The sequence below is a fragment of the Eucyclogobius newberryi genome, unplaced genomic scaffold (assembly GCF_026437365.1).
Source record: "Eucyclogobius newberryi isolate DKJ021-1_F unplaced genomic scaffold, fEucNew1.0.hap1 SCAF_20, whole genome shotgun sequence".
Classification (NCBI taxonomy): domain Eukaryota; kingdom Metazoa; phylum Chordata; class Actinopteri; order Gobiiformes; family Gobiidae; genus Eucyclogobius; species Eucyclogobius newberryi.
Genome location: NW_027315835.1, coordinates 29,336,874 through 29,361,063, shown reverse-complemented (window position 1 = coordinate 29,361,063; position 24,190 = coordinate 29,336,874). Strand labels below are relative to the sequence as shown.

General features: G+C 47.2%; 1 protein-coding gene across 4 annotated transcripts in view; it reads left to right on the top strand.

The window, feature by feature from the left end:
- abcc3 (ATP-binding cassette, sub-family C (CFTR/MRP), member 3) overlaps positions 1-24,190 on the top strand; it is a 101,790-nt gene that overhangs the window by 31,837 nt on the left and 45,763 nt on the right. For 2 of the 4 annotated variants that reach the window (XM_072456956.1, XM_072456957.1), the window contains exons 7-18: positions 2,200-2,331; positions 2,408-2,653; positions 4,313-4,490; positions 4,739-4,900; positions 5,172-5,264; positions 5,331-5,534; positions 14,406-14,552; positions 14,670-14,757; positions 16,607-16,673; positions 17,005-17,131; positions 21,972-22,148; positions 23,030-23,197. In XM_072456956.1, the coding sequence (XP_072313057.1) occupies positions 2,200-2,331; positions 2,408-2,653; positions 4,313-4,490; positions 4,739-4,900; positions 5,172-5,264; positions 5,331-5,534; positions 14,406-14,552; positions 14,670-14,757; positions 16,607-16,673; positions 17,005-17,131; positions 21,972-22,148; positions 23,030-23,197 (1,789 nt within the window). Of the gene's footprint in view, positions 1-2,199; positions 2,332-2,404; positions 2,654-4,312; positions 4,491-4,738; positions 4,901-5,171; positions 5,265-5,330; positions 5,535-14,405; positions 14,553-14,669; positions 14,758-16,606; positions 16,674-17,004; positions 17,132-21,971; positions 22,149-23,029; positions 23,198-24,190 lie in introns of all 4 variants that reach the window. The other 2 variants (XM_072456953.1, XM_072456955.1) reach the window with 1 other exon arrangement.

The window sequence follows — 24,190 nt, the reverse complement described above, 5'->3', positions numbered from 1 at the left end:
TTGAATCCAGGCAAGTAGCGGAGGGCCGGCCCGCCATCATTGCTGTGAAAATGATGCCGTAGTTTGCCCACGCCTGGGATAGAAGGTGATATCGCCCCCTGGTGGAGCATACACATTCATCAGAGTTTAAACCTTTCCATTTATAGTTCCTTTAACCAGTTTAAGGATTTCTTGGCGCGTAGGCTTTATTAGACAGGACAACTGAGCATGAAATGGGGATGAGAGAGAAGGGAGGACATGCAGTAAATGCTCCCTTAACCACTGGACCACCGGGCAGCACTGTTACTGCTCTTTTCACCTGCAGTTGGCAAGTACACAACACAGGCTTTATTAAACTGTGCCCTCTGCATTGTGTAAATGTCATGTGTAGTTATGTCACACAGGCTGCTCATACGGCCTCATACAGTCTCATACAGTCTCATACAGCCTCATACAGTCTCATACAGTCTCATACAGCCTCATACAGCCTCATACAGTCTCATACGGCCTCATACGGCCTCATACGGCCTCATACGGCCTCATACGGCCTCATACAGCCTCATACAGTCTCATACAGCCTCATACGGTCTCATACGGTCTCATACGGCCTCATACGGCCTCATACAGTCTCATACAGTCTCATACAGTCTCATACGGCCTCATACAGCCTCATACAGCCTCATACAGCCTCATACAGCCTCATACAGTCTCATACGGCCTCATACAGCCTCATACAGTCTCATACGGCCTCATACAGCCTCATACAGCCTCATACAGCCTCATACAGTCTCATACAGCCTCATACAGCCTCATACAGCCTCATACAGTCTCATACAGCCTCATACAGCCTCATACAGCCTCATACAGCCTCATACAGCCTCATACAGTCTCATACAGTCTCATACAGCCTCATACAGTCTCATACAGTCTCATACAGTCTCATACAGCCTCATACAGCCTCATACAGCCTCTTACAGTCTCATACAGCCTCATACAGTCTCATACGGCCTCATACGGTCTCATACGGCCTCATACGGCCTCATACGGCCTCATACAGCCTCATACAGCCTCATACAGTATCATACAGCCTCATACGGCCTCATACGGCCTCATACGGCCTCATACAGCCTCATACAGCCTCATACAGTATCATACAGCCTCATACGGCCTCATACGGCCTCATACGGCCTCATACGGCCTCATACGGCCTCATACGGCCTCATACAGTCTCATACAGCCTCATACAGCCTCATACAGTCTCATACAGTCTCATACAGTCTCATACAGTCTCATACAGCCTCATACAGTCTCATACAGCCTCATACAGCCTCATACAGTCTCATACAGTCTCATACAGTCTCATACAGTCTCATACAGCCTCATACAGCCTCATACAGCCTCATACAGTCTCATACAGCCTCATACAGTCTCATACAGTCTCATACAGCCTCATACAGCCTCATACAGTCTCATACAGTCTCATACAGTCTCATACAGTCTCATACAGCCTCATACAGCCTCATACAGCCTCATACAGTCTCATACAGCCTCATACAGTCTCATACAGTCTCATACAGCCTTATACAGTCTCATACAGCCTTATACAGCCTCAGTGTGGGACGCTCCAGGTTCAGGTTTCATGTTTCAGGTGAAACGTGACCCAGTCATTCTTAATGTGATGATTAGCATGTCTGGGAAATCCAATCTGTAGCAATTGAATTTAGGCCAGTAGATGATAGAACATGCAGTAAACAGCAAACAAACAAACAAACGAACAGTATAGACTAACCAACCTTCAGTTTAATCCCGTGTACTTTTACAAACGCTTCAAATGATCTCAATCTATGAAATACATGAAATGAAAAGTGTTTTGATGCACATAAGCTCTGCCCATATGTTTGGGCTGATATGTACCACCTGTTTTGATCCATTTATGTCATTTAAATTGAATACAAAGTGGATACGAGAGCAGTGTAGTCACATTCCTTTTGGCAATGTTCAAATCAAGCGTCTCGCATATTCTTTAGGCAACAAAATATCAACCTCAGCTGGTGAAGATATCAGCTCATGTGTCACTGTGAACAGCTCATACCCAGAAGAGTCTGGGCTTATTGCTTCTGCTTACTGCTCCAAAATGTACTACATGTATATGAATATGAAGTATATATGAAGTGGTGATAGTTTGATGTATATTATTAACAGCATGTTTGTGTTTAACAGTTTGGCCATTAAAGGATACAAAAAACCCCTGGAAGCCAAAGACCTGTGGTCCCTAAACCAGCGGGACAGCTCCATAAACATGGTGCCCAAACTGCTCAAAGAGTGGGACAAGGAGCTGGCCAAAACCAAAAGGTTTTGCACTCACTTTGTTTGTGATATATACTTTATTTTGACGATTCTTTTGACACGCTCATTTCCTGTGCAGCAGTGTACCAAACGTGTCCAGTCAGGCCGTTTTCTCCAAGCCACCAGCCTCCACAAGCAATCACGTGGAAGGAGCAGCAGCGAGCAGCCCAGAGGAAGCAGAAGTCCTTTTGTCCGCTCAGAAGGCATCTCCACGACAACCGTCCTTCCTCAGAGCGATGGTCAAAACCTTTGGGCCCTACTTTCTCATCGGTTCGGCCTTCAAGCTCCTGCAAGACGTGGTCACCTTCGTCAACCCACAGCTTTTGAGGTGAATGCTGCGGCGTCATGTGAAGGACGACCGGTGCTGGGCTTTACTCAGAGTGTACATGACTTTAAACAATCAAGTGCTGCACAGAACTTTAATGATAATAATGCACAACACTTGCTTAGCGCTTTTTATGACATTCAAAGTCAATTCACATTTCAGGAAGAACAAAACAAATAAAACAAGAAGAGGCCAGAGGTAAAAAAGAAGATGCCATTATCTGAAGGGGAATTGCTTGAAAATGCTAAAAAATATAAACTTGAAGTTTATTTTGACAGGAAGGAGTGGTAATAGTCTTCAATTTGTTGTTTTGAGGACTCTAAACCTTAGTTTGTTGAACAGCACTGGAAAGTTGGAGCTCAGTTACAATTTCTGCAACTTAAAATGCCCTAAAATACAAGAAATGACTTTAACTGATTTGCTCATTTCAGAAACTGAAGTTGAACTATACATTTTCAAGTTAGTCCCTGTGTGTGTGCGTTCGGGTCAAGTTAAGTATTAAAGTCCTTGATCATGAAGGTGCTTGGGAAGTGTTCTTTGTAGTCTTTGAAAAGGCTTTTGCACCATGTTTTGCACAGGCTTCTTTATACAGTCATCTATTGAGATCTAAAATAACTTTCTCATAAACTTTGATTATAATAACGTTCAAAATTATGACGCTCTAATGAGAATACATGGGACATGGGCCTTTCTTCTGAACACAGTTTGCATAGTGGCTTTGCATATTGCCCCCTCTCCAAAATGTGTGGAGTTCTATATAATAATGTGTTCTGTCGTTGTTCCCCATGCAAACTCATGTAAATGTGTAAAGGAAAGTGGTAAAAATAGAAATGCAGCTCTGTGGAAAAAGTTCTTATCTCTGCCGTCTGTTTCAGGATGATAAGTGATTGTCACACTACAAACTCTGAAAACTACATTCAGATTCAACATCCCAGACTTGACTGACAGAATTTAAGAAATGACACTTTTATTGTATGTGTACTTCATTTCTGAAGCTGAAACATGGATCTGAATTCAGATTCCTCACACATGCATTTGAGACGATTTCAGGGAATATGTGTTTGTCTTGAGAGAACACGTTCAGCTGAATATTAGAGCCTATTGGCTGCCAGTGTCTTTATCTTCTATTAACAAATGTGTACATTTATAATACATAGAATCCTGTGTATTATTAAGATGATCAGATAATCATTAATCAAATATTGAAATAACAATGGGCCTCATTTATGACACGTTCTTCAGTACAAATTTGTACTTGAGGCCTTTTTTCACTGTTCTTCTGGTAGAACAAAGCGTACGGACAGGAGCACTCTGCTGTCTTAGCCTGCTCAAATAGACCTCTGTGTGGGCCTCTATTCTAACCCGACAGGACTCAGGACCCCTCTGTAAACCCCTCCCACTCCGCCCCCATTATTTACCACAAAAACGCCCTGGTTTATCACACATGCGTCCACAATGTGCACACTTCCATCTCTGCTGAAGTTGAGCAGCGATGGTCTGCAGAAGCTCCATAGCAGCGGTATATGGAAGCGTGGCACATACATTTGTATGTAAATGAACATGTAAATGAGTCACATGGTGTTTGTTACTGGATGTCTGGATGAGTCTTTGGATGGTCATGGCAGATGAAAAGGCTAAAGCCGCGGTCTGTTCTGTCCACAGGATGTTGATCTCCTTCACAAAGCAGAAGGGCGTTCCTGACTGGTGGGGCTACGCTCTGGCCTTCCTCATGTTCTTTACGGCGTTCATCCAGACTCTCATCCTGCACCAGCAGTTCCAGTACTGCTTTGTGACGGGGATGAACGTACGCACAGCCGTCATTGGAGCCATTTACAGGAAGGTACTTAAAAATACTCCTACTGCTTATCCACACTGCTGCAGTGATTCCACCCGCGAGTGACGCTAAATCATGAGTTATGTGTTCTGAAGTCAAATGATCTAAGCTTGGAAACACAGAACTGACGTGAAGTACATGAGGAGACATACTACGGGTTACAGTATAAATATCACTCAAACATAGTAATTTCATATTTGGGCTTTGTAGAGGTTGATAGTGCTGTAGAGCTGATGGTGTGATGTTGTCCACAGTCCCTGGACATAACCAACGCGGCCAAGCGCTCGTCCACTGTGGGGGAAGTGGTCAACCTGATGTCTGTGGACGCCCAAAGGTTCATGGACCTCACCACCTTCCTCAACATGCTGTGGTCGGCCCCTCTGCAGATCATGCTGGCGCTCTATTTCCTTTGGCAGGTAGAATGTCATTCTGTTCATGTACCGTCCCGCCCCCTGCTCGTCTCCATGGCGATGTTATTTATTTGCCTGGATTGTTCCTCTTTATGGGATTAAATATATCTCCGTGGAGACAAGCAGATGGAAGTGACCAGCAAAGTTACATGTCAGATCCGTGGTGAGGCGAGCCCGCTCACATGAAGTTTGAATGCTGTGTTGAGTTGAGGTTTATGAATGTATTAATCACGTTTGGCCCTTTGTGTGACTAAAGATTTGGTTGAATGTTTGGCAGAACCTGGGTCCGTCTGTGCTCGCCGGAGTCGCCGTGATGATCCTCCTGATCCCACTCAACGCGTTCATCGCCATGAAAACCAGATCCTACCAGGTATTCCCATCATCAGCCTTCTCCTGATTCACAACGACACGGATCATTCACCGTGTGTGTTCACAGGTGGAGCAGATGCGGTACAAAGACGAGCGCATCAAGCTGATGAACGAGATCCTGAACGGGATCAAGGTCCTGAAGCTGTACGCCTGGGAAAAGTCCTTCATCGAGAAAGTCTTAACAATCCGACAGAAAGAGCTGAATGTGCTGCGCAAGACGGCCTTCCTGGGAGCTCTGTCCACCATGGCCTGGACCAGTGCCCCTTTCCTGGTAACTTCATGATATTGTTTGACCTCATGACTGGGACGAACACATATCTGATCGTTGTCCCGCTGGTATCGCTCATAAGCAATATTTGCCTAGATCAATATTACAATTTTTACATTGTGACACATACTTTGCATTATTTGAAGTTGACTATGTTTTAAATAAAATGTTGTATTTTTAATAATACAAAAATAATAAATTAACATTATTCTGAACAATAATGCACCAGAAACATAGCAAGCCACAACTGTTTGTCCAAATCCTACAGTAATACAGTTAGAAAGTCGAGGTTGAAGTTAGATATTGACAGTTATTACACAAATGCAGTCCACATATAAACTATAACCATGTGTCCGTCCTGTCTACAAACAACTCAATTACAGCATTGGCTGCCTCATTAAAATGAATGGGATAGAATGTGTGCACAAGTACCAGGCGCAGCATCACTCTTGGAAGGCTCTAGTCCAGGTTTAAAGTCTCGTTAGGACAAACAAACCTACCTATTTAAAATGAAGCAAACTTCAGTGGAGCCTGAGGGCCTCCAGAAGGAGCTCGTACCACAGTTTGAGAAACACTGTGTTAGATTGATTGGGGGAATATGGAGCACCCAGAGGAAACCCAGTGTTTAAGTCCCCACCCAATCTGAATTGAACCTGAGAATCATCATTTATGGAACCCTTGTTTTACTCAATTCTTGATTTGGAATATTTCTAAAGTAACAGACTCAAATGGCAGACACACACACACTTTTATTTTTTAGACCAACTTCTGCATTTCACATGACAGCGTTAAGAGGAAGTGCCACAGCCACTAGGGAAACGTGAAACCAAATGAGTTGGATATGACGTGACTGATATATGGCACCGTGTCAAGTGAAAGGACTCGCCCAAGGCCTGACAAACCTGGGTGCTTGGGACGTGTATGAATCCAGTCGAGTGAGTAGGTGCTTGGGACGTGCATGAATCCAGTCGAGTGAGTAGGTGCTTGGGACGTGTATGAATCCAGTCGAGTGAGTAGGTGCTTGGGACGTGCATGAATCCAGTCGAGTGAGTAGGTGCTTGGGACGTGCATGAATCCAGTCGAGTGAGTAGGTGCTTGGGACGTGTATGAATCCAGTCGAGTGAGTAGGTGCATGGGACGTGTATGAATCCAGTCGAGTGAGTAGGTGCTTGGGACGTGTATGAATCCAGTCGAGTGAGTAGGTGCATGGGACGTGTATGAATCCAGTCGAGTGAGTAGGTGCATGGGACGTGTATGAATCCAGTCGAGTGAGTAGGTGCTTGGGACGTGTATGAATCCAGTCGAGTGAGTAGGTGCATGGGACGTGTATGAATCCAGTCGAGTGAGTAGGTGCTTGGGACGTGTATGAATCCAGTCGAGTGAGTAGGTGCATGGGACGTGTATGAATCCAGTCGAGTGAGTAGGTGCTTGGGACGTGTATGAATCCAGTCGAGTGAGTAGGTGCTTGGGACGTGTATGAATCCAGTCGAGTGAGTAGGTGCTTAGGACGTGTATGAATCCAGTCGAGTGAGTAGGTGCTTGGGACGTGTATGAATCCAGTCGAGTGAGTAGGTGCATGGGACGTGTATGAATCCAGTCGAGTGAGTAGGTGCATGGGACGTGTATGAATCCAGTCGAGTGAGTAGGTGCTTGGGACGTGTATGAATCCAGTCGAGTGAGTAGGTGCTTGGGACGTGCATGAATCCAGTCGAGTGAGTAGGTGCTTGGGACGTGTATGAATCCAGTCGAGTGAGTAGGTGCATGGGACGTGTATGAATCCAGTCGAGTGAGTAGGTGCTTGGGACGTGTATGAATCCAGTCGAGTGAGTAGGTGCATGGGACGTGTATGAATCCAGTCGAGTGAGTAGGTGCTTGGGACGTGTATGAATCCAGTCGAGTGAGTAGGTGCTTGGGACGTGTATGAATCCAGTCGAGTGAGTAGGTGCATGGGACGTGTATGAATCCAGTCGAGTGAGTAGGTGCTTGGGACGTGTATGAATCCAGTCGAGTGAGTAGGTGCATGGGACGTGTATGAATCCAGTCGAGTGAGTAGGTGCATGGGACGTGTATGAATCCAGTCGAGTGAGTAGGTGCATGGGACGTGTATGAATCCAGTCGAGTGAGTAGGTGCATGGGACGTGTATGAATCCAGTCGAGTGAGTAGGTGCTTGGGACGTGTATGAATCCAGTCGAGTGAGTAGGTGCATGGGACGTGTATGAATCCAGTCGAGTGAGTACGTGCTTGGGACGATACCGTTTTGTCCTGATTCAATTCTCAATAACTGAGGTTTTCTGTTTTGAACTGCATAAATCATCTCCAGACTCGTTCTGTCTCATCACCATCAGGACAACTGTGAGCTGAGACCAGGAGTGAGAGGCTTGTATTGTGTTGCTGTGACACTTGTGGATTACAAGCATCTTTATTTAATGACACATAAACCAAAAGTGGTTTTATTGCATGTAACGGTTCCTCTTTAGAATATGGCAGTAAACGTCTGTGGAGCTGTGTCCTACTGTTTCTGCAAAAGTACAGCAGGCGGAGCCAAAGTGACAACGAGGAGCACATGGAAATACTTCATTATGAATACAAATGTCAACATTGGAGACGCCAGTACAAGGGTCTCCACCATGACACACTTTAGTCTCCATGAAGACGCCAGTACAAGGGTCTCCAACATGACACACGTTAGTCTCCATGAAGACGCCAGTACAAGGGTCTCCAACATGACACACTTTAGTCTCCATGAAGACGCCAGTACAAGGGTCTCCAACATGACACATTTAGTTTCCATGAAGACGCCAGTACAAGGGTCTCCAACATGACACACTTTAGTCTCCATGAAGACGCCAGTACAAGGGTCTCCAACATGACACATTTAGTCTCCATGAAGACACCAGTACAAGGGTCTCCAACATGACACACTTTAGTCTCCATGAAGACGCCAGTACAAGGGTCTCCAACATGACACACTTTAGTCTCCATGAAGACACCAGTACAAGGGTCTCCAACATGACACACTTTAGTGTCCATGAAGACACCAGTACAAGGGTCTCCAACATGACACATTTAGTCTCCATGAAGACGCCAGTACAAGGGTCTCCAACATGACACACTTTAGTCTCCATGAAGACGCCAGTACAAGGGTCTCCAACATGACACACTTTAGTCTCCATGAAGACGCCAGTACAAGGGTCTCCAACATGACACACTTTAGTTTCTATGAAGACACCAGTACAAGGGTCTCCAACATGACACACTTGAGTCTCCATGAAGACGCCAGTACAAGGGTCTCCAACATGACACACGTTAGTCTCCATGAAGACGCCAGTACAAGGGTCTCCAACATGACACACTTTAGTCTCCATGAAGACGCCAGTACAAGGGTCTCCAACATGACAGACTTTAGTCTCCATTAAGACGCCTGTACAAGGGTCTCCAACATGACACACTTTAGTTTCTATGAAGACACCAGTACAAGGGTCTCCAACATGACACACTTTAGTCTCCATGAAGACGCCAGTACAAGGGTCTCCAACATGACACACGTTAGTCTCCATGAAGACGCCAGTACAAGGGTCTCCAACATGACACACTTTAGTCTCCATGAAGACGCCAGTACAAGGATGTCCAACATGACACACGTTAGTCTCCATGAAGACACCAGTACAAGGGTCTCCAACATGACACACTTTAGTCTCCATGAAGACGCCAGTACAAGGGTCTCCAACATGACACACTTTAGTCTCCATGAAGACACCAGTACAAGGGTCTCCAACATGACACAATTTAGTCTCCATGAAGACGCCAGTACAACGGTCTCCAACATGACACACTTTAGTCTCCATGAAGACACCAGTACAAGGGTCTCCAACATGACACATTTAGTCTCCATGAAGACGCCAGTACAAGGGTCTCCAACATGACACACTTCAGTCTCCATGACGACACCAGTACAAGGGTCTCCAACATGACACACTTTAGTCTCCATGAAGACGCCAGTACAAGGGTCTCCAACATGACACACTTTAGTTTCTATGAAGACACCAGTACAAGGGTCTCCAACATGAAACACTTTAGTCTCCATGAAGACGCCTGTACAAGGGTCTCCAACATGACACACTTTAGTCTCCATGAAGACGCCAGTACAAGCGTCTCCAACATGACAAACTTTAGTTTCTATGAAGACACCAGTACAAGGGTCTCCAACATGACACACTTTAGTTTCTATGAAGACACCAGTACAAGGGTCTCCAACATGACACACTTTAGTCTCCATGAAGACACCAGTACAAGGGTCTCCAACATGACACACTTGAGTCTCCATGAAGACGCCAGTACAAGGGTCTCCAACATGACACACGTTAGTCTCCATGAAGACGCCAGTACAAGGGTCTCCAACATGACACACGTTAGTCTCCATGAAGACGCCAGTACAAGGGTCTCCAACATGACACACTTTAGTCTCCATGAAGACACCAGTACAAGGGTCTCCAACATGACACACTTTAGTCTCCATGAAGACGCCTGTACAAGGGTCTCCAACATGACACATTTAGTCTCCATGAAGGCGCCAGTACAAGGGTCTCCAATATGACACACTTTAGTCTCCATGAAGACGCCAGTACAAGGGTCTCCAACATGACACACTTTAGTCTCCATGAAGACGCCAGTACAAGGGTCTCCAACATGACACACGTTAGTCTCCATGAAGACGCCAGTACAAGGGTCTCCAACATGACACACTTTAGTCTCCATGAAGACGCCAGTACAAGGGTCTCCAACATGACAGACTTTAGTCTCCATCAAGACGCCTGTACAAGGGTCTCCAACATGACACACTTTAGTCTCCAAGAAGACGCCAGTACAAGGGTCTCCAACATGACACACGTTTGTCTCCATGAAGACGCCAGTACAAGGGTCTCCAACATGACACACTTTAGTCTCCATGAAGACACCAGTACAAGGGTCTCCAACATGACACACTTTAGTCTCCATGAAGACGCCTGTACAAGCGTCTCCAAAATGACTCACTTTAGTCTCCATGAAGACACCAGTACAAGGGTCTCCAACATGAAACACTTTAGTCTCCATGAAGACGCCTGTACAAGCGTCTCCAACATGACACACTTGAGTCTCCATGAAGACACCAGTACAAGCGTCTCCAACATGACACACTTTAGTTTCTATGAAGACACCAGTACAAGGGTCTCCAACATGACACACTTTAGTCTCCATGAAGACACCAGTACAAGGGTCTCCAACATGACACACTTTAGTTTCTATGAAGACACCAGTACAAGGGTCTCCAACATGACACACTTGAGTCTCCATGAAGACGCCAGTACAAGGGTCTCCAACATGACACACGTTAGTCTCCATGAAGACGCCAGTACAAGGGTCTCCAACATGACACACTTTAGTCTCCATGAAGACGCCAGTACAAGGGTCTCCAACATGACACACTTTAGTCTCCATGAAGACACCAGTACAAGGGTCTCCAACATGACACACTTTAGTCTCCATGAAGACACCAGTACAAGGGTCTCCAACATGACACATTTAGTCTCCATGAAGACGCCAGTACAAGGGTCTCCAACATGACACACTTTAGTCTCCATGAAGACGCGAGTACAAGGGTCTCCAACATGACACAATTTAGTCTCCATGAAGACACCAGTACAAGGGTCTCCAACATGACACATTTAGTCTCCATGAAGACGCCTGTACAAGGGTCTCCAACATGACACATTTAGTCTCCATGAAGACGCCAGTACAAGGGTCTCCAACATGACACATTTAGTCTCCATGAAGACGCCTGTACAAGGGTCTCCAACATGACACACTTTAGTCTCCATGAAGACACCAGTACAAGGGTCTCCAACATGACACACTTTAGTCTCCATGAAGACGCGAGTACAAGGGTCTCCAACATGACACACTTTAGTCTCCATGAAGACACCAGTACAAGGGTCTCCAACATGACACAATTTAGTCTCCATGAAGACGCCAGTACAAGGGTCTCCAACATGACACATTTAGTCTCCATGAAGGCGCCTGTACAAGGGTCTCCAACATGACACACTTTAGTCTCCATGAAGACACCAGTACAAGGGTCTCCAACATGACACAATTTAGTCTCCATGAAGACACCAGTACAAGGGTCTCCAACATGACACATTTAGTCTCCATGAAGGCGCCTGTACAAGGGTCTCCAACATGACACACTTTAGTCTCCATGAAGACACCAGTACAAGGGTCTCCAACATGACACATTTAGTCTCCATGAAGACAACAGTACAAGGGTCTCCAACATGACACACTTTAGTCTCCATGAAGACACCAGTACAAGGGTCTCCAACATGACACAATTTAGTCTCCATGAAGACACCAGTACAAGGGTCTCCAACATGACACATTTAGTCTCCATGAAGACGCCAGTACAAGGGTCTCCAACATGACACATTTAGTCTCCATGAAGGCGCCTGTACAAGGGTCTCCAACATGACACACTTTAGTCTCCATGAAGACACCAGTACAAGGGTCTCCAACATGACACACTTTAGTCTCCATGAAGACACCAGTACAAGGGTCTCCAACATGACACATTTAGTCTCCATGAAGACACCAGTACAAGGGTCTCCAACATGACACACTTTAGTCTCCATGAAGACACCAGTACAAGGGTCTCCAACATGACACATTTAGTCTCCATGAAGACACCAGTACAAGGGTCTCCAACATGACACACTTTAGTCTCTATGAAGACACCAGTACAAGGGTCTCCAACATGACACACTTTAGTCTCCATGAACACACCAGTACAAGGGTCTCCAACATGACACACTTTAGTCTCCATGAAGACACCAGTACAAGGGTCTCCAACATGACACACTTTAGTCTCCATGAAGACACCAGTACAAGGGTCTCCAACATGACACATTTAGTCTCCATGAAGACGCCAGTACAAGGGTCTCCAACATGACACACTTTAGTCTCCATGAAGACGCGAGTACAAAGGTCTCCAACATGACACACTTTAGTCTCCATGAAGACACCAGTACAAGGGTCTCCAACATGACACAATTTAGTCTCCATGGAGACACCAGTACAAGGGTCTCCAACATGACACATTTAGTCTCCATGAAGACGCCAGTACAAGGGTCTCCAACATGACACATTTAGTCTCCATGAAGGCGCCTGTACAAGGGTCTCCAACATGACACACTTTAGTCTCCATGAAGACGCCAGTACAAGGGTCTCCAACATGACACACTTTAGTCTCCATGAAGACACCAGTACAAGGGTCTCCAACATGACACACTTTAGTTTCTATGAAGACACCAGTACAAGGGTCTCCAACATGACACACTTTAGTCTCCATGAAGACACCAGTACAAGGGTCTCCAACATGACACACTTTAGTCTCCATGAAGACGCCAGTACAAGGGTCTCCAACATGACACACTTTAGTCTCCATGAAGACACCAGTACAAGGGTCTCCAACATGACACACTTTAGTTTCTATGAAGACACCAGTACAAGGGTCTCCAACATGACACACTTGAGTCTCCATGAAGACGCCAGTACAAGGGTCTCCAACATGACACACGTTAGTCTCCATGAAGACGCCAGTACAAGGGTCTCCAACATGACACTCTTTAGTCTCCATGAAGACGCCAGTACAAGGGTCTCCAACATGACACACTTTAGTCTCCATGAAGACACCAGTACAAGGGTCTCCAACATGACACACGTTAGTCTCCATGAAGACACCAGTACAAGGGTCTCCAACATGACACTCTTTAGTCTCCATGAAGACACCAGTACAAGGGTCTCCAACATGACACACGTTAGTCTCCATGAAGACGCCAGTACAAGGGTCTCCAACATGACACATTTAGTCTCCATGAAGACGCCAGTACAAGGGTCTCCAAATGTGGTTCATGAAGACTTATTGACCAAACAGGTAAAATGAATATGGAATATGTAAATGAGTCTATAACAGATGGAGACGCTGGATATGATGTTCTAGATCTGTCTAGTTGTGTTAGAGTTAATTAAGATGATATCATCAGCCAAGCTGTGGAATGTATTAATACAAACAGAAGCAGGAGCTGTGATCCTGAGATGGACCTGTGTGTGTGTCCCAGAGCCTCCAGGGGTCACTCAGGGTTCACTCAAGGTTCACGCTGCAGCTCTGGCCACATGCTGGGCAGGACAGGGACAGGACCGTGTCTGGCTGAAGAAGCACTTGATCAGGTTCAGTGATCTGCATTCTCATTGGCTCTGAGGCGTTCTTCAGATAAAAAGGGCGTTGCTCTGATTCACAGATGTGGCTGGTCAGAAGAGACTGTCCTAGATCCAAGTTTTGTTGTTGTAGACTTGAAAAGATTCAGAAAGGTCCTTTGCTTGAGTTTTAAATGTTGATGACAGAAAAGTTTGCTTTCGTGGGCGTGTCTCTGGACTGTCTTTGATCCGTAGGTTACACAGCTTTGCAGCGATGCAGCCATTGTTCAGCATTAACATTAGGCCACATAGTTCACAAGAAGAGCTCTAGAACAGTTAAATGAACATTCAGAACACAATAACAGTATTTACAGTAAATTAATTTGTGGACAAAGTCTGCAATCTGAGGATTGTTTACTAAAACTGCACAGTCTTTGTAGTTTTTTAGCTTCAGTTTATTTTAATCCCAAAGAAGTCGTTCAATGAAACAAGTTTTTCCCAAAGTTCAAAGTGTGAAACGTTTCTTTCTGCAGATATGTCATACATCTCCAGTACAATGGTTTACTCATTACTTACTTTACTCTGTCTGTTTATGCCTGTCACCATGGCAACACTCAGAGGTCTCTACACTCAACTTGTGTGCGCAGGTGGCCTTGACGACGTTTGCTGTTTACGTGACGACAGATGAGAACAACGTGTTGGACGCAGAGAGGGCTTTTGTGTCCCTGTCGCTCTTCAACATCCTCAGGTTTCCTCTGAACATGCTGCCCCAAGTGATCAGCAGCATGGTGCAGGTAGGGCGCCATCACTGTGTGCTCTGTGCTCTACATTTGCCTGGCTGTATTGCCCCGGTTCTCATTTAGAGCCTGCTTTATGACCACATATTATTTACTCCACGTTTTGTGTGTCAGGCCAGCGTTTCTCTGAAGAGGATCCAAAGTTTCCTGAGTCATGACGAGCTGGATCCAGAATCGGTGGACAAAAAAGGCACTGGCCAAGGTTTGAACTATATATATATATATATATATATATATATATATATATAATACATGCACCACACATCATTGAAAGGCAAAAAATCTTGCTTCGGGTCTAAAGCCCGATGGTGGAGAAGAAGAGGTGGAAATAAAGCGGCTGATGCTTCTGCTGCTGCGGCGTAGCTGGGACGACAGAGGAGGGTGGAGCAAAATGACAGGAGGCATTTATATAAATCGCTTGAGGTGATTGGTTGAGAGGTCTTCCTTCTTACACTTTAGCTTCATAAAGTATAACATTGAGACACTATTTATATTGGTAGTACTGGTATTTGCAGAATATATACATTTATAAAGGCACAGTCCAGTGTGTACATGCCTGGTCCATTCTAAAACGTTTAACCCGGTTCTGCCTCCTCTCTTGCTGTATGTCCCGCCTCCTCCTCCTCTCGCTCAGCCCTCCACAAGTTTATATCATTCACTTTTTCACCTGATGGAGACGGCTTCATGTTTCTCCACACTGTGTCTGCAGAGGACAGAGGCGTGTGCTCTGTGTCTGCAGAGGACAGAGGCGGGTGCTCTGTGTCTGCAGAGGACAGAGGCGTGTGCTCTGTGTCTGCAGAGGACAGAGGCGTGTGCTCTGTGTCTGCAGAGGACAGAGGCGGGTGCTCTGTGTCTGCAGAGGACAGAGGCGTGTGCTCTGTGTCTGCAGAGGACAGAGGCGTGTGCTCTGTGTCTGCAGAGGACAGAGGCGTGTGCTCTGTGTCTGCAGAGGACAGAGGCGTGTGCTCTGTGTCTGCAGAGGACAGAGGCGTGTGCTCTGTGTCTGCAGAGGACAGAGGCGGGTGCTCTGTGTCTGCAGAGGACAGAGGCGTGTGCTCTGTGTCTGCAGAGGACAGAGGCGTGTGCTCTGTGTCTGCAGAGGACAGAGGCGGGTGCTCTGTGTCTGCAGAGGACAGAGGCGGGTGCTCTGTGTCTGCAGAGGACAGAGGCGTGTGCTCTGTGTCTGCAGAGGACAGAGGCGTGTGCTCTGTGTCTGCAGAGGACAGAGGCGTGTGCTCTGTGTCTGCAGAGGACAGAGGCGGGTGCTCTGTGTCTGCAGAGGACAGAGGCGTGTGCTCTGTGTCTGCAGAGGACAGAGGCGTGTGCTCTGTGTCTGCAGAGGACAGAGGCGGGTGCTCTGTGTCTGCAGAGGACAGAGGCGGGTGCTCTGTGTCTGCAGAGGACAGAGGCGTGTGCTCTGTGTCTGCAGAGGACAGAGGCGTGTGCTCTGTGTCTGCAGAGGACAGAGGCGTGTGCTCTGTGTCTGCAGAGGACAGAGGCGGGTGCTCTGTGTCTGCAGAGGACAGAGGCGTGTGCTCTGTGTCTGCAGAGGACAGAGGCGTGTGCTCTGTGTCTGCAGAGGACAGAGGCGGGTGCTCTGTGTCTGCAGAGGACAGAGGCGGGTGCTCTGTGTCTGCAGAGGACAGAGGCGTGTGCTCTGTGTCTGCAGAGGACAGAGGCGTGTGCTCTGTGTCTGCAGAGGACAGAGGCGTGTGCTCTGTGTCTGCAGAGGACAGAGGCGTGTGCTCTGTGTCTGCAGAGGACAGAGGCGTGTGCTCTGTGTCTGCAGAGGACAGAGCACTGCAGAGGACAGAGGCGTGTGCTCTGAAATTATGTTAAATACAAATCCCTGGACTTGCATGTATTTTTTAGAAAGTGAATGAATGTTCAAATGTGTGGCACAAGATCACGATGCATGATCTTGTGCCACATCTTGTGTGATTGTCCCTGCATCGTCCCGCTGTGAGCCCCCTTTGACACCCCCCTTGGCTAAATACTGTCCCATTCATGGTGTAAAATGTGACGACACAAAAGTCCTTCTCTCTCCACAGAATTTGCTGCTACAATTATCAATGGAAAATTCACATGGGACAAACAGGATCCACCCGTTCTGCACAAGTACGTCCACTCAACCATTCAGCTGATCCTCATCTGAACACCCTTCATTGCACTGTTTTAAAGCTGAACTGTGTCACTTTTCTGTTGGGAATCTGGGACCTGCTTGTCTCTGTGGATATTGTATTCCTTTGCCCGGAATGTTCCACAGCATAATATCAGACCTGTCTACCTCGCATTCATTCAATTCTTGGTGTTTTTTGGGTTAAAATATACTATTTTAGGCCAAGCAGTCTCCAGAACGTTGCACGATGCACTTATGAAACACGATGGCAGTTCTGGCCCGATTACATTTTCTTCTTTCAGCACTTTGAAAGCCTCTGCTCTGTTGCAGCATTAACATGATGGTGCCTCAGGGCTCTCTGCTGGCCGTGGTGGGTCATGTGGGCTGTGGGAAGTCCTCGCTCATCTCTGCTCTGCTGGGGGAAATGGAAAAGACGGAGGGAGACGTTTCTGTCCGGGTAAGAATGTGCTCATACAAAAGAACCGACAGAGAAAACCATCCACACTGATGGATCGTATTCCGACACAATTCACCAAAAAGGGCATTAAAGGTTTACCTTAGACAGTTTTACACCGTTAGATTTGAATTTTTTACAACAATCTTGAAAAACCTAAACATGCGGGCACAAACACTGAAAACCTAACTTGACCTGGGGGTACCACCTGACCACCTGCTTGTTTCCATGGAGATAGAACACATGCACACGGGCCTCCTAGTGCAGATGACAAAGTGCTTTCATAGAACAACACATTATATAAGATGTAAGCCTATTATTCTTCAAGACATTCATCTGAGCAGGCTGAGTGTTGGACAGTGGAATAGATCTGTCACTGGCCCCTCCTCCAGCAGGTCGGCCGCCGGGGGGGGAACACCCACATGAACACCCACATGAACACCCACATGAACACCTACATGAACACCCACATGAACACCTACATGAACACCCACATGAACACCTACATGAACACCCACATGAACACCCACATGAACACCCACATGAACACCCACATGAACACCCACATGAACACCTACATGAACACCTACATGAACACCCACATGAACACCCACATGAACACCCACATGAACACCCACATGAACACCCACATGAACACCCACATGAACACCCACATGAACACCCACATGAACACCCACATGAACACCCACATGAACACCCACATGAACACCCACATGAACACCTACATGAACACCCACATGAACACCCACATGAACACCCACATGAACACCCACATGAACACCCACATGAACACCTACATGAACACCCACATGAACACCCACATGAACACCCACATGAACACCTACATGAACACCTACAACCACCTGCAGGGCTACAGCTCGTGGGAAGTTTAATGCATGTCACCAAGAAATGATATGATTAGGACTAAAATGAATGATACCATATTATGTTGGTGCTGTTCATTCAGTAGACCTACTGTAGGCTGGATCTGATGTCATGTTGTTTTTAGTTCAGTTTGGTGCGCCAGCACCATGCACCTGTACCATGCACCTGTACCATGCACCTGTACCATGCACCTGTACCATGCACCAGCACCATGCACCTGTACCATGCACCTGTACCATGCACCAGCACCATGCACCTGTACCATGCACCTGTACCATGCACCTGTACCATGCACCTGTACCATGCACCAGCACCATGCACCTGTACCATGCACCTGTACCATGCACCAGCACCATGCACCTGTACCATGCACCTCTACCATGCACCAGCACCATGCACCTGTACCATGCACCAGCACCATGCACCTGTACCATGCACCTCTACCATGCACCTGTACCATGCACCTGTACCATGCACCTGTACCATGCACCAGCACCATGCACCTGTACCATGCACCTGTACCATGCACCAGCACCATGCACCTGTACCATGCACCTGTACCATGCACCAGCACCATGCACCTGTACCATGCACCTGTACCATGCACCAGCACCATGCACCTGTACCATGCACCAGCACCATGCACCAGCACCATGCACCTGTACCATGCACCTCTACCATGCACCATGCACCTGTACCATGCACCTGTACCATGCACCAGCACCATGCACCTGTACCATGCACCTGTACCATGCACCTGTACCATGCACCAGCACCATGCACCTGTACCATGCACCAGCACCATGCACCTGTACCATGCACCAGCACCATGCACCAGCACCATGCACCAGCACCATGCACCATGCACCTGTACCATGCACCTGTACCATGCACCTGTACCATGCACCAGCACCATGCACCAGCACCATGCACCAGCACCATGCACCTGTACCATGCACCTGTACCATGCACCTGTACCATGCACCAGCACCATGCACTTGTACCATGCACCAGCACCATGCACCTGTACCATGCACCAGCACCATGCACCAGCACCATGCACCAGCACCATGCACCTGTACCATGCACCTGTACCATGCACCAGCACCATGCACCATGCACCAGCACCATGCACTAGCACCATGCACATGCACCATGCACCTGTACCATGCACCTGTACCATGCACCTGTACCATGCACCATGCACCAGCACCATGCACCTGTACCATGCACCTGTACCATGCACCTGTACCATGCACCTGTACCATGCACCAGCACCATGCACCATGCACCTGTACCATGCACCTGTACCATGCACCTGTACCATGCACCATGCACCAGCACCATGCACCTGTACCATGCACCAGCACCATGCACCTGTACCATGCACCAGCACCATGCACCAGCACCATGCACCAGCACCATGCACCATGCACCTGTACCATGCACCAGCACCATGCACCAGCACCATGCACCAGCACCATGCACCTGTACCATGCACCTGTACCATGCACCTGTACCATGCACCAGCACCATGCACCAGCACCATGCACCAGCACCATGCACCTGTACCATGCACCTGTACCATGCACCAGCACCATGCACCATGCACCTGTACCATGCACCTGTACCATGCACCATGCACCAGCACCATGCACCTGTACCATGCACCTGTACCATGCACCTGTACCATGCACCTGTACCATGCACCAGCACCATGCACCATGCACCTGTACCATGCACCTGTACCATGCACCTGTACCATGCACCTGTACCATGCACCATGCACCAGCACCATGCACCTGTACCATGCACCAGCACCATGCACCTGTACCATGCACCTGTACCATGCACCAGCACCATGCACCAGCACCATGCACCAGCACCATGCACCTGTACCATGCACCTGTACCATGCACCAGCACCATGCACCATGCACCAGCACCATGCACTAGCACCATGCACTAGCACCATGCACCTGTACCATGCACCTGTACCATGCACCATGCACCTGCACCATGCACCTGTACCATGCACCAGCACCATGCACCATGCACCTGTACCATGCACCTGTACCATGCACCTGTACCATGCACCATGCACCAGCACCATGCACCTGTACCATGCACCTGTACCATGCACCAGCACCATGCACCATGCACCTGTACCATGCACCTGTACCATGCACCTGTACCATGCACCATGCACCAGCACCATGCACCTGTACCATGCACCTGTACCATGCACCAGCACCATGCACCAGCACCATGCACCATGCACCAGCACCATGCACTAGCACCATGCACATGCACCATGCACCAGCACCATGCACCAGCACCATGCACCATGCACCAGCACCATGCACCATGCACCAGCACCATGCACCATGCACCAGCACCATGCGCCATGCACCAGTACCATGCACCAGCACCATGCACCGCTGCACCATGCACCATGCACCATGCACCAGCACCATGCACCAGCACCATGCACCATGCACCGCTGCACCATGCACCATGCACCAGCACCATGGACCATGCACCAGCACCATGCACCGCTGCACCATGCAGACTCAACTCACTCAACCAGGAAGTCATTTAAACACTCTTTCTGATTGGCTGCTGTAAATGGCACGTCACATTTCACAAACAAAGTCCTGAGTGTGTGATGTCATGGATGTCGGCCTGATGCTCCATGATCAGAGAGTTTTAGCATTTCAAAGCAATGACTGCCACAACCATGAACCATGAAGCTTCAAAGCAACAACATATATTTAGTCTTTTTCAGCTTCAACCTATTTTGAGATGATCCCTTATATATATAAGATAAGATAAGATAAGATATTCCTTTATTGTCCCACATGGGGACATTTCATTGGTGCAAGGCAGGTAGATACAGAGGTAGATCCAGAAGAACAGATCACTTATAGGAAGTCTGAAAAACACTTTCAGTAGAAGATCTCCTATAAATAAATAAAAACTCCCATAGACAAATAAATAAATAAATACCATTGCATGTGATCCCGACAGTAATTGCACATGAATATGTGTCACGACAGCACATAGATTGCACATGAATTTCACAGTAATTGCACATGAATTGCACATGAATTTCACAGTAATTGCACATGATTGCACATTACACATATATGTGTTGTAGTCAGATTTTCCTCTTGATCTATAAAAGCACTTTGTTGTCCTGGACACAGAGCACCGCGCTGCCCTTGGTGTGGTCACAGATCACATGCGCTAAACCTCTTTCTGTGCTGCGACTATTGCTGACTTTGGAAAGAGGGGTGAGACAGGGCTGTGCCTGGTCCCCCCTCTTGTTTGCTTTGTATTTGGAACCATTGACCCAATATATTAGACAATCAAATACAATTCACAGTATTACAATTGATGGGATTTGGACCTTTCAGGGGTAATATTATCTAATATACTGTAAATGTATTAACAATTTGGGCAGCCACTCTAACTACATAAAAAATAAATTGAGGTAATTTTATTTTGACGGACAATAAATGGGAAAATATATGTACATCTCAGTGGAGAACCTTAAAGTCACATGTTTGGAGGGAATTTTGCAACTCTATCTCAGTGCCCATCATGCACCAGGAGAAACTGTGGCACCAGGAGTCAAACCACTATCACGTGTCCTGGGACTGTCCTGTCGCTCAGAGAACAATAACCGTAAACCACAGACTTTTGACTTCATCCCACTCCATTTTAGAACTTTGTACTTGGGCCTCAGAACTGCGGCCATGGACACAATAAGTGGATACTTTTGGAGCATACTCCTGGCAGTAGGGAAAAGGCCATCCCCAAAAAATGGATGACAAACTGAGTCAACGATCATAATTGACTTACGGAAAATGTAAAAAAAATCACATTTGGACTTGAAATTGAAAATGAACCAATGCGGTTGCTTTCCTGTGCAGGGCTCCGTGGCCTACGTCCCGCAGCAGGCCTGGATACAGAACGCCACCCTGAGGGACAACATCCTGTTTGGGAAGCCCTTCCAAGAGCCCAAGTACCGCTGTGTGCTGGAGGCCTGCGCGCTGACCCCTGACCTGGACGTGCTGCCGGGCGGGGACATGACCGAGATCGGGGAGAAGGTACGACTCCCACACTTCTGACAGACAGAAATCACAGTTTAAGACTGAGGTGGGCAATTATTTTCCACCGAGGGCCATATTCGAATCCAGGCAAGTAGCGGAGGACCGGCCCGCGATCATTGCTGTGAAAAAATTATATATATATATTAAATATCAAATAAAATATGATCCACTGGTCCATATTCACCTGCCGACAGTGAAACATAGATCTGACTCGTTTGCATAATTGTGACACATTTTCGCTGCGTATCAACTGACCTAACGGCAGCATGTAGAGGTTGAACAGAAGGGGACCCAGGACTGACCCTTGGGGCACTCCACAGGTCAGGGTCATGTGGTCTGAGACACAGCTACCAATTTCAACAAAGTACTTCCTGTCTTCCAGATAGAACCTTAACCAGTTTAGGGCACTAGACATGTCTGTCTCTTTTGAAACTCATATTGAATTATCTCAAAACAATATTGTGATATTATATTATCATTGTCATTATCATATTACCATATATTATACCTCTTACCTCTCATTCTGAATAACTCCAACATCAGTACATTAGGCTATTCAGCTGCCTGATGTGAATACTGCCGTTGTGTTCTTGGGCAATACACTAAACCCAATTCGCCCCCAGTGTGTGAATGTGTGACTGGTTCCTTGATGTAAAGTGTTTGAGTGCCTTGACGGTAGAAAAGCTATATAAATGTGACCATTTACATTTAAGTATATCTGTACAACTGTACATATTAAGCCTGTTTTTAAAACTAGCTTGTTATGACTTATTCATTGTTTATTGTTTTATGTTGCACACATTGACCATGGCAATAAACCTTTTCTGATTCTATGTTTATTTAGTACTTGTACTTATTTACTTCTCAACACTGTGCAGGGCATTAACCTGTCGGGAGGTCAGAGGCAGAGGGTGAGCCTGGCGCGGGCCCTGTACAGTGACGCAGACGTCTACCTGCTGGACGACCCTCTGTCTGCTGTGGACGCTCATGTGGCCAAACACATCTTTGACCACCTGATTGGCCCAGAGGGGGCGCTCAAGGGCAAGGTGAGGATGCTTTCATCTCTGCTTCTTCCAGACCAAATTTAGACCTGGTTTAGTTTAGGGGATTTATCCCCAATCTGCAGATGAAGTCCTAATGTGATCCAAGTGAAGGATTCATTCAGACTGACATGCTCTGGACCGCACACACATACACACACACACACACACACTCACACTCACACACACACACACACACACCACACGCACGCACACACACACACACACACACACACACACCACACGCACACACACACTCGCACACACACACACACACACACACACCACACGCACACACACACTCGCACACACACACACACTCACACACACGCACACACACTCACACACACGCACACACGCACACACACACGCACGCACACACACACACACACACACACACACACACACACACACACACACACTCTCACACACACACACACACACCACACACACATACACTGGTATTCTCATATAACTGGTATTCTCTGCTTGACTTGTAATGAGACAAAAGACGACAGTTACATGTCTCTGCAGTTCAAACGCTCCAGTGAGTCTACAGCTCCCTCTAGTGGACTTCTGTAGTGCTACTCATTCTAGTGACCGGGCCTAACGACATGTGAGTGACCACAGTGTGTTGTGACCACAGTGACCACAGTGACCACAGTGTGTTGTGACCACAGTGACCACAGTGACCACTGTGTGTTGTGACCACAGTGACCACAGTGTGTTGTGACCACAGTGACCACAGTGTGTTGTGACCACAGTGACCACAGTGACCACTGTGTGTTGTGACCACAGTGACCACAGTGACCACAGTGTGTTGTGACCACAGTGACCACAGTGTGTTGTGACCACAGTGACCACAGTGACCACAGTGTGTTGAGGGCACATGCCGTGTGCAGAGAAGTTCTAGTGCACAGTATTTTCAAGTAGAAAGTCAGATTAAAGTGTCTAGTTTTCACCGTTCTGCTCAGAAAAATGTGTTGACTAAAACACCAT